The sequence below is a fragment of the Macrobrachium rosenbergii genome, chromosome 30 (assembly GCF_040412425.1).
Source record: "Macrobrachium rosenbergii isolate ZJJX-2024 chromosome 30, ASM4041242v1, whole genome shotgun sequence".
Lineage (NCBI taxonomy): Eukaryota > Metazoa > Arthropoda > Malacostraca > Decapoda > Palaemonidae > Macrobrachium > Macrobrachium rosenbergii.
In genome coordinates this window covers 2,168,524-2,181,000 of record NC_089770.1, presented here as the reverse complement: position 1 = coordinate 2,181,000, position 12,477 = coordinate 2,168,524, and the positions used below count along the sequence as shown (strand labels likewise).

General features: G+C 38.4%; 1 protein-coding gene across 1 annotated transcript; it reads left to right on the top strand.

The window, feature by feature from the left end:
• The first annotated feature begins 5,215 nt into the window (after positions 1–5,215).
• Positions 5,216–10,987, top strand: LOC136854929 (mannosyl-oligosaccharide glucosidase-like). The gene is given in 4 exon segments (XM_067131464.1): positions 5,216–5,369; positions 6,045–6,222; positions 7,139–8,360; positions 8,363–10,987. Coding segments are annotated over 4 exon segments (2,100 nt in total). The 5' UTR covers positions 5,216–5,319; the 3' UTR covers positions 9,013–10,987.
• Positions 10,988–12,477: the final 1,490 nt, after the last annotated feature.

Below are 12,477 nucleotides of genomic sequence, written 5' to 3'. Positions count from 1 at the left end.
TCCTAGATTTAAGAGGCCTTGTGCCAGCCTAGGGCCTTTCCCAAGGGCGGCTTGTGTGTGTAGGATTGATTTAATTTATTTATTTTATTATTATTATTATTATTATTATTATTATTATTATTATTATTATTATTTCACCAGACCCGAATATGAATTCGCGAGGAATACTACTTAGTGAAACTACATTATATTATATAACATAAAATATATACCTGTAATATAATTCAATATAATATAGTTTTATATTAAACCTCTCTCTCTCTCTCTCTCTCTCTCTCTCTCTCTCTCTCTCTCTCTCTCTCTCTCTCTCTCTCTCTCTCTCTGAATGAATTATTCTTTTGTATAATTTTACTAACTAAAGATTTCTAACAGAGATTCACAGTTTCAATAGAACAAAACCTTTTTATTAGTCTGCCATCTTATTTTTAGTATCGTTTTCTTTATTATCAGTCTGATACGTTTTCTATAATACCTTTTTTGCGTCATGAAAACTCAATGGTTTCATAAAAATCAATACAATTTTATTTAAAGCATACAATTATAAGACAACGAATGCTTGTTAGGTAGATTTATAGCTATTTCCTGTATAATTATATAGGAATCCATCTGTATTTAATTTAAATAAGAAACATCACCTCAACTTTACACGTGAATTTTATCTCGAATAAAACTCGGAAATCCGTCTATTTAAAAGGCAAATGCGACTAAAGAATGTCTTTTATTAATATTTTACCATTGCAGATTAACATCCCAAGCTGTAAAATAGAATTTCTCAAAGGCCAATTGTGAATTAGGCCTGTGAGAAATTCCATTTTGCAAATCCCGGAAAACAGGCATAAAAATCTTAGACTTAATTCTCATAGGCCTAATCACAAATGTCTCTGAAATGGGCACAAACCTTGGAGCATTATATAATAAACTTTGTCATCTTTTAGTTATGGCTGGAAGGGTATATTTATTTCAGTGCCATGTTTAAGGTTTTGTCATTTGTTATATTTGTTATAATTATAAAATGTGTTCAAGGGGGATGATGGAACAAAGTAAGACCATATAGATTTAAAAGAAAGTTTTACTGGGCTGCGAAGAACCTCAGTTTGGTCTCGAGAACATTAGTTTTTTTATTAGTATTGAAATTCTTAAAGAAGTAATGTTATATGATTGTCATGGCAATCAAACGCCGATCTTGTCTCCAAAGCCCGCAAGTTCAATGTCCTGACCGTGGCCCCCTTTCCAAAACAATCTCACTGAGTGCGGTTTCACGGTCCACTGTACTAGTATTTAAATATAATGGGAGTTTGTGCCTATTTTATTTTATTTTTTCCATTTTTATCCGTCTAATGATATAAATACTAGCCGTATTTGAGTAAGATCTAAGCGAGTGGTATGACAATCTACCAAGGATCCGGCTCGGTAACAGAAGACAATCTTAAGTCACTAACGCAAACTAAATTGCCATAAAATTTATATAAAATGATATTAATCCAAAATAAATCGTCAATTTACATAGAAAACAACATATTACAACATCCAAAAACCCTTTAACATGAGAACTTTGAACCTCCCGGCAACATAAGGCATCTTATTTCACTAACGACAAAGCAGATTGGCGTAAAATTCATATAAAATCATTTCCATTCAAGATAAATCATTCTAACATAAGATAGAGCATCAATATATATCGAAAACAAACATGTAATCCAAAATAAATCTTTTAAAATAAAGAAATAACACTTCAACACTCCCGGCAGAGCAAACGCCGCCATGTCCCCAAAACCCGCAAGTTCAGGGCCCCTTCTGTGGACCCCCTTCCACGTCAAACCAAAACAACGTAAAGTGGACCCGGTACGAGGACCCTAAACCAGAGGACCGCCTCCGGAGGACCGAATTTCGGGTGTTCGTCGATGAATGTTGGCCCGGGGACGCTCGTTAATGGCTTCTGCTGCGTCTATTTGGGGCTAACTCGAACGCGAACCGGTTTCGCCAGACGTGAGTGTCAGCTGGGGACCTCCTCGAGGTTGCGGCCGATTTTGGCTTTATTTTGAGCTATTTTTTTTTATTCTTTCTGGTCGAGTTTTTGTTGTCGTTTGTATTTTATTATCATTTTATTTTTTTAGGTTATTTTTATTATTTCAGGGTAGTTTCACTTCCTCCGGACGTGTCAGCTGGGGACCTCCTCGAGGTTGCTGCCGATTTTGGCTTTGATTTCTTTTTTCTGGTCAAGTTTTTATTGTCATTTGTATTTTTTAATATTTGATTTTTTTTTATGTTATTTTTATTATTTTAGGGTAGTTTCAGGTTCTCCAGACGTGAGTGTCAGCTGGAGACCTCCTCGAGGTTGCGGCCGATTTTGTCCTCATTTTGAGCTATTTTTTATTTCTTTCTGGTCACGTTTTTATTGTCATTTGTCTTTTTTATCATCATTCGATTTTTGGGGGGTTATTTGTAGTTAGCTTAAGTTCCTCCAGAAGTGAGTATCATCTTGGGACTTCCTCAAGGTAGTTCTTTAATTTAAGGCATTTTTTCCTGTCTTTTTTATTATTTGGGTTTTTTCAGATTATTTACAGTTTTATGCTATTTTTTGGAAATTCTCTGTATCATCTAATCTTAAATAATAGGTTTTCAGGCGACTTTCTTCCCTGCCTTAAGGTTACATTCATGAACTGGTGTCATATGGCTGTTGAGATCTTACAAATCTTTTTTAATGGTTGGGCAGAGATTTGAGGTCCTAACAGGCCTCTTTTTAGTCCTTGTCACCCCTTACAGCACTTACGAGACACCTCAGGGCAAAGTAGACATTAGTGTAGGCTAGCCTGTAGAAACAAAGCAACCAACACAGTGCATTAGATATATATGTATTGTCTTCGACAGTATGATTTTTTTTTCTTTTTTGCATTTACTTGAAAATTTAAAAAGACTTTAATGTAACCAGCGCTACACTGATCTAAACCTCTGTAAGATGCCTGGAGCATTTTTTCATGGGGCTAATATGCAGAGTTAGGAGACAGGGGTAGGCATTGGTTATTTGAACATGCTACCACAGAGAGGTATCTTAGGCCAGTCCATGTGCTCAATGTTAAATGTTACTTTCTGGCAGGTCCTCCCGGGCACGGTGCCCTAACTAAGGGTAGGAAGGTAGGAAGGCAAGTTTTGGTTAGTTCATAGCCAGTGGCAGACCATGTGTCCGAACGGAAATTTAGTCCCATCAATCTGTTCCCGTTATTCAGTATATGTACATTATTTTTACCTCTTAATAGCATTTCCTATGCTCTGTATTTATCAATGATGCAATGAACAAAGTTAGGTTAGGTTAGGGGGTGTAGCTTGTGCTTTTAAATAATCATGGGCAATTTAGAGCTGTGTAAGCAACGAGGGATTAAGGAGAAGTAGTAATCGAGCCATGAATACCATCATCAGTTCAACATAGCCTTTTTAATCTTTGTCCATAGCCTTGGCTGTGCTAGCTTGTGTGATAGATTTGTACTAGTGTGGAGAAACCACTGCAGAAATGGCTTGGGCATGACAACTTTGTGGTTAAATTACTGGAAAATTTTAAAACTAGCTCTCTTTTGTCTTAGGGACATCTTCACTTGGTAATGGTTTCTAATACTGAAGGACCCTAGTGAAATGAACAGGTTTTATGAATTTATAATCATTAGTAGTAGGCTGGTAATGAATTTTACTCTTAAAATGTAACGTATTGCATACAAAAAAGCTCACTCATATGGTTCTTAAAATAGGTGAAAATTACTTTGATAAATTGAGACCTACCATCAACCAACAACTTTTCTAAGTTGCACTTACAAACACTGGCAGGTAATGGTGATGAGCCTCTTGCACCTGTTTAGTTTCTTCAATGATAGAAATTACACCCACTTGTCTAACTTTATAAGGATGCAAGACTGTCCTCAAAACTTTGAAAAAGTCTTATACCTGATGACACTATTAATGTTTGTAGAGCCATAGAATAAGGAGATTTAGATACCACCCATTAAGCTAAGGACTGTAGGCGTTCTCCGAATCATTACCACAAAGGAAGAAAATGTGACCCTTTCACAAAAGAAGACTCCCTTCAACATTTTACAGAATGTGGCAAATCGTAATCCTGACTGGTATGTGAATGCCATTTCTTTCGCCAAGGCACAAGTGGTCAGACACCTGTTTGTGTTCAAGGGAAACATCTTTGACAGGCGATGCTGTCGAGAATACACTTGCCCGGATGTTGAAAGATAAAGAAAAATAGGAGAGTTGTATTTTTATGGAACAAAACTGATCCGTTTATTTCATTCACTGTCAAAAGCTAAGCATCACAACTTTTATTTCCATTTTCATTACTTTGTGTACCCCTTAGAGGGGCAGTGTCGTCAGTGCACCTGACGTACTTAGGCATTACCTGGGTTTTGCAGTGTCCCTTCGGCCCCTAGCTGCAACCCCTTACATTCCTTTTACTATACCTCTGTTCATATTCTCTTTCTTCCATTGTACTTTTCACCCTCTCCTGACAAGGTTTTTCTCTTGACTCTCAATTTCCATTTCAGTGCTGAATAACCTCATAGTTCCTAGTGCTTGACCTCTGTCCAAAATTTTATATTCCACTCCATTCCATAACTTTGTATAGCTTAAATCAGTCCTCTGTCTACCTTTCAGATGGCTCCAACGATCTGAATCAGAAGAAAAGGTCAAGTCAACTGACATCCAGTGGAGGACACTTCCACCATGACTTAGTTTTCCTCGATTTTGCGAACGCTTATACGTTTTAGATCGCTTAGCCTATTTTCTTTACAAGAAGAGAAAAGGATCAACTCGCCCGATTGTTCCCGCAGTAATTTTTTTGTTTTTGCATGTATTTTTTTTGTATAACTATGAATCCTGATTTTTTTTTACTTAGGATTGTTGTGAGTAATACGCCGATTGCATCTTTGTAATGTATTTATTCGTTTATAATTTTTCTTGTATAGCTATGAATCCTGGTTTATTTTTTCTCTACTTGCTATTGTTATATAGAGTGCTTAATGCATACCGTTTGCCTCCTCAACTGTACATCACATATTCAGTATACCTATAATGTACAAAGCACTACTGTATTGTGGAGGATTGAAAATAACAGCCACAAGTACAGTGATGTCATATTACCCATATTTCACAAGTATGATATATTAACTTTGTGTAAATGATACCACAACTTTATTAATTTTTGTCACTGATATCTCTCAGGTTGTCAAAAAATCTGGATTAGCAGTGCCAGACAGATACTGGGGTACGTACAGACCCGGCGTTTACTTCGGCACCCGAACGCGCCATCCGGCGTCTCTGGTTACGGGAATGATGTGGTTCGTCCCAGGGCATTTCCAGAACAACATGCTTGCCCTCAGGTAATGTAGGTTTCTGTTCTGTTGTTTATAGCTAATTTCGTTCCTCTTCCTACATAACAGATTTTATCTCATAATTATTTCATCCCAATATAGTATCTTTATGAATACTCCTCTTCAAAAATGTGCTTTTTCCAAGAGCCAAGTCCCTGTTAGGACATTATTCAGGATGAATCTTGCTGACTGTTGAAGATAGCTTATATCTCCGGATTGATAGCTGAGGAGACATAAACTATCTTTACCAGTAGGTCAGTATCCAAATAATAAGTTTTATTATGAAAACTTATATTTTCACAAGACTATGCATCACTTGCCACTTCCCAGTGAGCGCACTTTCCCGTTTTCTCTTTCTAAATCCAGCCAGGCACAGGAACCTACTTCGACCAAGTTGATTTTTACTCAAGCATCCCCTACTGGCTACTTCCGTTAGCTTATGTTCGTCATCCTTACCTTACGTTGTCAGTGTTCTTTTCTCCTCAGTTTTGAATTGCCTGCGTCATCGAGCTCTTGAGTTCAGGCTAGAAACAGCCTGAAGATTTAGTTTTGGGATATCCTAAAAATAAGCAAGTGTAGGGTCTCTCACTGGTCAGACCCTCAAAAAGCCTTGATAAGCTGAGATACTACTAAATAGTCGTTTATTTATTGGCCTACAGTATGATTCTGACCCTTTCCCTGTAGGCACTGGTGTGACCAAGGCGATGACCTTTCCAAGTACGGATGGGAGGTCCACGACGGCCGCTTCGCAGGCGTGCAGAAGATTGTGGACAAGCACGTCGTTTTACAGACGAGTTTTGTGAAACGAATGGGCGGCCAGCATGGGGGTGATTGGTCTGCGAGGATTACCGTTCTTCCTAAGGTAATGTTGTACTGCAAACAGAAATCAGGGAGGATTCTTCTTGCACTGCTATTATTATTATTATTATTATTATTATTATTATTATTATTATTATTATAATATTATTACAAGCCAAGTTCCAACCTTATTTTGAAAAGCACAGTGCCACAACCTCAAGGGCTTCCGTAAGGGAATTGCTTTTTAAGAGAATTAACAGAGATAATCAAGTGAGATCGTTACCAGTTCATTCCTACAAAAAATGTTTGAAAGTTAAGTTAATCCTTTTGACTTGTAGTTCTGTGTTTCTGTGAATTGCAAACCTTGTATCTCTTCATTTCATTTTCCCCTATTTGGATTTTTAAGAAGGATTTTAGTTGAAATTGAATCCAGAAATATCAGGGAACAAAAGAGTTGAGCATTCGGTGTTTGAACACAAATCCACCACTTACAATAGGCCACATTCATGGTCAAATTTGAGTCTGTGCAGGGTATTGAATAAAGTGCAATCTGCTGTATTGAACTTTGTCATACCAGAGTTTATTAACAGCTTATATTTATTCTGTAATAATGAGCCTGAGAATTATAATGTACATATCTTGGTATAGTTGTAAAATTTTTAAATTATCATACACATTACAGTAGTGTTACAATTCCACAATGAGCAATTTAATTAGATTCTCGTGAGCATTCTCTTGTTATCTCTCAGTAATTTCAGTAGGTTACTTGTTGGGGCTAAACTTATGTCAAAAACTGTTGAAATGGTATTGTAATGTTTGGTGATGGTATTTTGAAATTGAGTAACCACTGGTGTAAGAAGCAGTAGCTAAATTTTCAGTAGAATATTTCTAATTATAAGTACGAAAAGCATCTTTTGAAATGTAAGTAGCATATGAGTTGTTTTTCGTGAATCTATTGCTATTTCATTTCTTTGGTACAGGGTAAGAAAGGTGAAGGTGCCCAGGCCTCCCTACTGTATTATGTTGCACTGGATCCTGAAGACGCAACTGGAGTGTTACAACCTATGATGGGGCCAAGTCAGTCACTGGGTTCTCTGAAAGGAGTGTCGGACAGTGTAGGAGGCTTTCGATTGCATGTGGTAAACAGCTCCGGGGAAATTTTGCATCACCATTTACTAAGTACAAAACATATGGGTCTTCACATGTTGAAGGAAACTGTCTTCAGAGGCTTAAGAGTATTCAATAGTAATAGTGAAAAAGATAAGTACATTGGCTTAGGAGGAGAGGTGTTCTCTCATGACGACATGGACCGTCAGCCAAACTTTGTTGTTTACCAGGTAACTGGGCAAGTCCCTTTTGAGATAGAGGTAGTATATGAAAGTGACAGTTTTCTAAAAAGACCAGGTATGCTCATTGGGGAGACATTAACAGACGAATTGAACGCTTTTGTTGAGAAATTCCACAACAATTTCAGAGAGAAGTTTGCACTGGAGGAGAAAGGCTTTTCTGAGGAGGACGTGTCCACTGCTAAAGCTGCATTGAGCAATATGATTGGAGGGATAGGATACTTTTATGGATCCTCGAAGGTGTTAGGGGAGTATAATACTGATCCTGTTCCTTACTGGAAAGCTCCTCTTTACACCAGTGTTCCTTCGAGGAGCTTCTTCCCCAGAGGATTTTTGTGGGACGAAGGTTTCCATAACCTTCTCATTTCAAAATGGGACCGAGAAATATCTCAGGATATCTTAGCACATTGGTTTGATCTAATGAACTGGGACGGTTGGATTCCCAGGGAGCAAATCCTGGGCCTTGAGGCACGTGCCCGAGTCCCAGACGAGTTTGTAGTACAAAGGGGTAAAAATGCCAATCCACCTACTCTTCTTCTTACTCTTCATTCCATGATGTCAGGCTTTAAGCGAGATCTTTCGGATGACGACTACGAATACTTGAGTCGTTTGTGGCCACGTTTAAGGGCATGGTACAATTGGTTCAACTCGACGCAGTACGGCGATCTCCCAGGAACTTACAGGTGGCGGGGCCGTGATCCTAGGGCAGACAGAGAGTTGAATCCTAAGACCCTGACTTCAGGCCTCGATGACTACCCCAGAGCTTCTCATCCGACAGCAGATGAGAGACATCTCGACTTGAGGTGCTGGATGACACTGGCATCAGGTCTGATGGCAGACGTCGCCAGACTCATCGAAAAGACCCAAATAAGTACGAAGAATCTAACAAATACTTATCGGACAACAATGTCTTGGATGCCCTCCACTGGTCCTATGCAGCAAATGGCTACATGGATTATGGGCTTCACACAGATTATGCGGAACTGAGGAAACTTTCCGAAAGGGCCGACATGAAAAGAGTTGTTCACGACGACCCGAAGTTAAAGTTTGTCGACTCCTTCGGCTACGTCAGCTTCTTTCCCCTCTTTCTGCAGATTATTGATCCTTACTCTGCCAAACTAGGGAAAGTTCTGGATGATCTGCGCCAGCCCGAACTGTTGTGGACTTCGTACGGTCTTCGCTCCCTGGCCAAAAACTCGCCCTTCTACAGGAAGAGGAACACCGAGCACGATCCTCCATACTGGCGGGGGCCCATTTGGATCAACATGAATTTCTTAGCGATTCGAGCGTTGCACCATTATAGCACCGTAGACGGACCCCACAGAGATCTGGCTCGGGAAATATACGTCAACTTGAGAGAAAACGTAGTGAAAAATATCATTCGAGAGTACAAAAGGACCGGGTACCTTTGGGAGAACTATAACGATAAGAATGGCAAAGGAGAAGGGTGCCGACCATTCACTGGCTGGTCAGCGCTTGTTGTTTTGATAATGGGAGAAACGTACTGAGAGTTATTTATTGTTGCGCGTGGGTGTACGATGAGGTTTCCGTTTGTGGATCCTGTTTATGCATACGTTATGTGATTTGATAATAAGGGAAGTCGTTTTGTTTTCTTTAGTATTTAAGGTACTAAAACTTTCTGAGGTTTGCCTGGGTATTCCCAATTTCTTCAGTCATACTGTCCATTCATGTTGTAAGGTATTCATTAAATATGAATGTTTACTCTCTTAGTAAAGCCCTTTTATAACTGTAAGTTTATCGTCTCCATATACCTGGGATGTATACGGATTAATAAAATGATTATGTTTCATCGTACCGGTTTTTTCACATATGGCGATGCTAACTTGAAAAAAATTGAAGGACTGGCATAACCAGAAATATTCAACTTCGTCATTTTGCTTTGCCCAGTTGGCCGGTGGGAAGGAAGGCATATTATTTATGATCCTCTATGGTATTATCCTTGTGATTTTCCCAGGTTCCTAAACCCCTGGATTTGTGCCTTTTAAGTCTCACCCTGAAGCTCTTTCAGTATGTTCCAGAAATGTACTGCAGTTACGATACCACGTCAGTTACCCTCACCTCCGTGTGTGCGTCTGTCCGCCTGTTTGTCTGGCGTTCTTCCCCTGTGGAAAGGGTTTGCTATCCCGTGGGTGGTATGCTGTTTTTCGTGTATAGTCACGTATGTTAGTGGAAACATACTCAACACTGAAGTGACCGGTACAACTCGAAGATGTGTGAATTAGGAATTCTCTCATCCTGGACGGTGACACGTAACCATAATTTTGTTGAAGTTTAGCGAGTGGGACACCATCCTGTAAGTGATGCCTTCGGCTCCCGAGAGATTCTTGTATATTTTCCGATCGTCCCTCCTTTTGTCCGACTGCCATGGGCAAGTGCTTTACAGAAACCTTTGCTTTCCTTTTATCATGTCAAATCTTGGCTGTTATAGTCTGTGTTCTGGTGTACTGGTAATGAGTGGGATCCATAAGTCGTAATTTGCGAAGGATTAATGTTTATTTATGACGACACCTTGAGCCATATCCACGATTATACCTTAGATTTTAAGGGGCGCTGTTTCATTTGTATGCTCTTACTGGTTATTTATTGCTCGCATATTCTAGATTCCTGAGCAGTCTTTTTTTATTTATTCATGAGAACTAGGAGTAAAGTACTTTCTCTTAAGTACCAAATGGTTTGGTGTATATATTTATTAGGTCAGAGAGACCTCCTATTATCCAGTTCATTGTAATGTAAGATATTCTTTGTTTATTTTTTTAAAAAAAGAGAGAAATTGTGAAACTTGTTAAGTGTGAGTTACTTCGTACTGGAACTGACCAGTAAGCTACAAGGTTTTGCTTTAAACAGGGGTATCCCAGTTTGTTCTCGCTGGATAGCTTAGAAATGTTGTCTTTATGTGTTTCACTGTTAAGAGGTTTTTGTCTGTGAATTTGGAATTCATTTGAAATTTTGAAAATATCTGTATTCGCCATCCAATTCTTCCACTTTTTATATTTAATTTTTGGCCCAGGGATAATTGATTATCATTTCCTTAACAGCATTGTTTATTTTTGAGTGGCGTTTGTAGGTAAATACTTTCCATCCATCCAGAAGTTGTTGTGGCTCAGTGGTCCGGTTAAACGACCCAATAATAAAATCGTATATAATTACCGTATGCATTAGAATTTAGGACTCGGTCTTGAAAGTAAGTCTTCACTATGTTGTAAGATCGTGAAATGTTCAGAGATATTTTTTTGCAATTTTTTCCCTTTTTATTTTTGTATTTATTTGTTTATTTTTTAAGAACAAATGCTTTCACAGCTTCACATATAAGGTTCTGATACTAGGGACAGATTTGTGTATAAAGTACGGTACCTGATGTCTACTTTTAACAAGTTATGTGATAGATAACAGCTGTTGTCTCACCAAGTCATGCTATTTGCACTTCACCTGACATCCACTTATTTTAGTAAAGTTTCCAAGAAATCTGTTTTTTGATTCCCTTTAGTTTCCTTCATTTTTCATTTACTTGGTTTAGGGGAAAAGTTTTTTTTTAATTTGTCCAACTTGAAGAATTTCTCACAGTGACATTCTTGTTGTCATTTTGCATTCCATTCTTTTTTAGCCTTTTCCGTTTTCACTGGCAGTTAAATCTGTCGGCGTTAAATGTTACATAACAAAGATTCAGTCTGTTGAGGGGCTGTGCTTTCCACGTGTAAAATTCTTTATATTGTCAAAAGAATCTATGTAGTACAGTTCGCTATGTGATTGTACTGTAATTACTTCACAGTATTTTCATTTCAGTGTCATCATACTGTTTGCAAACCTTTCCCTTTTTTGCTGATATGTTAACGCCAGTCTGCATGGAGAGACTGAATGTAGGATTGCTGGTTAAAGCAAACGTAAGATGCTATGCCTGGTGCTCAAGTTGGGGAGCAGAGTGCAAGAAAGACCAGTCAAGTTTTACCATACTGTTCCTCAAGAGACGTTAAATATCTAGATACCTTTTCATTCAGCTTTCACATAGAAGATAGTAATGGTCACAAATAAGGTGATCACTCTTCTTTTGTGGCCTTTTTGAGATATGGGCAGAGGTAACACAGAGAAATTATTAATGCCGAAATTATGTTTAGACCCAGATCACTCAATGTTGACAAATATGAGTCCCATAACTGCAAGGCAAAACAGGTTTCATTCCAGCTTGAGGGATCAGTCAGATGAACATGACTTGTCTGTTATGAGCAAGTTAGATGGAGTGAAAAGAAAAGATTTATTTGTAATTTACATGATTGGAAAGTTTCGTAAATCATTTTCATTTCATTCACAGAAGAGCCATCCTCCCCAATCCCCTTTAACTGGAGAGGCAGAGGTCTCTTCATTTTAAGCAGTACTTCTTCACTCAGTCTCTACATAGACCAGCCAGTAGACATTAGTGAGAAGTGATAGGTGTACATTTGACGCGTTATCCAAGTCTCTTGGTTATAGCTCTTCATCGGAGATAAGATTTTATTTCAACCATATGTGATTGATGGTTTGTTAGGCCTACCAACAAATTTGACGAGTCACGCATGTCCGTACGTAAGGTGTAAGCCAGGAAGAGAATTTCTGGAACCGATAGTTTTGTCTAATGTGCTTCCATGTTCCTGTTTTCTCAAAGATAAAATCCAGGAGGAAATTGCTCTCCTTAAGTGTGACTACTGATACCTGTTATCCCATCTCAGTGCTAAATACTCAGATTGTTTTTCATTGAATGAAAACTAAAATACTCATTTATTTAGGGTCTTGCCTTCATGCTTTCAAGACGAATTTACGTCTACATGCTTCCACTTTATTGTTGGAACTCACAGTTTGAAAGGGCATGATAGGTGCAGTTGTTATATAAATTCTGGAGGGTGATGCGTTGAATACAAATGATCAAGTTGGAACCGTGGGGAAAAATAGATTATAATATTCAAGCTCATCTTTTATCAAACTTC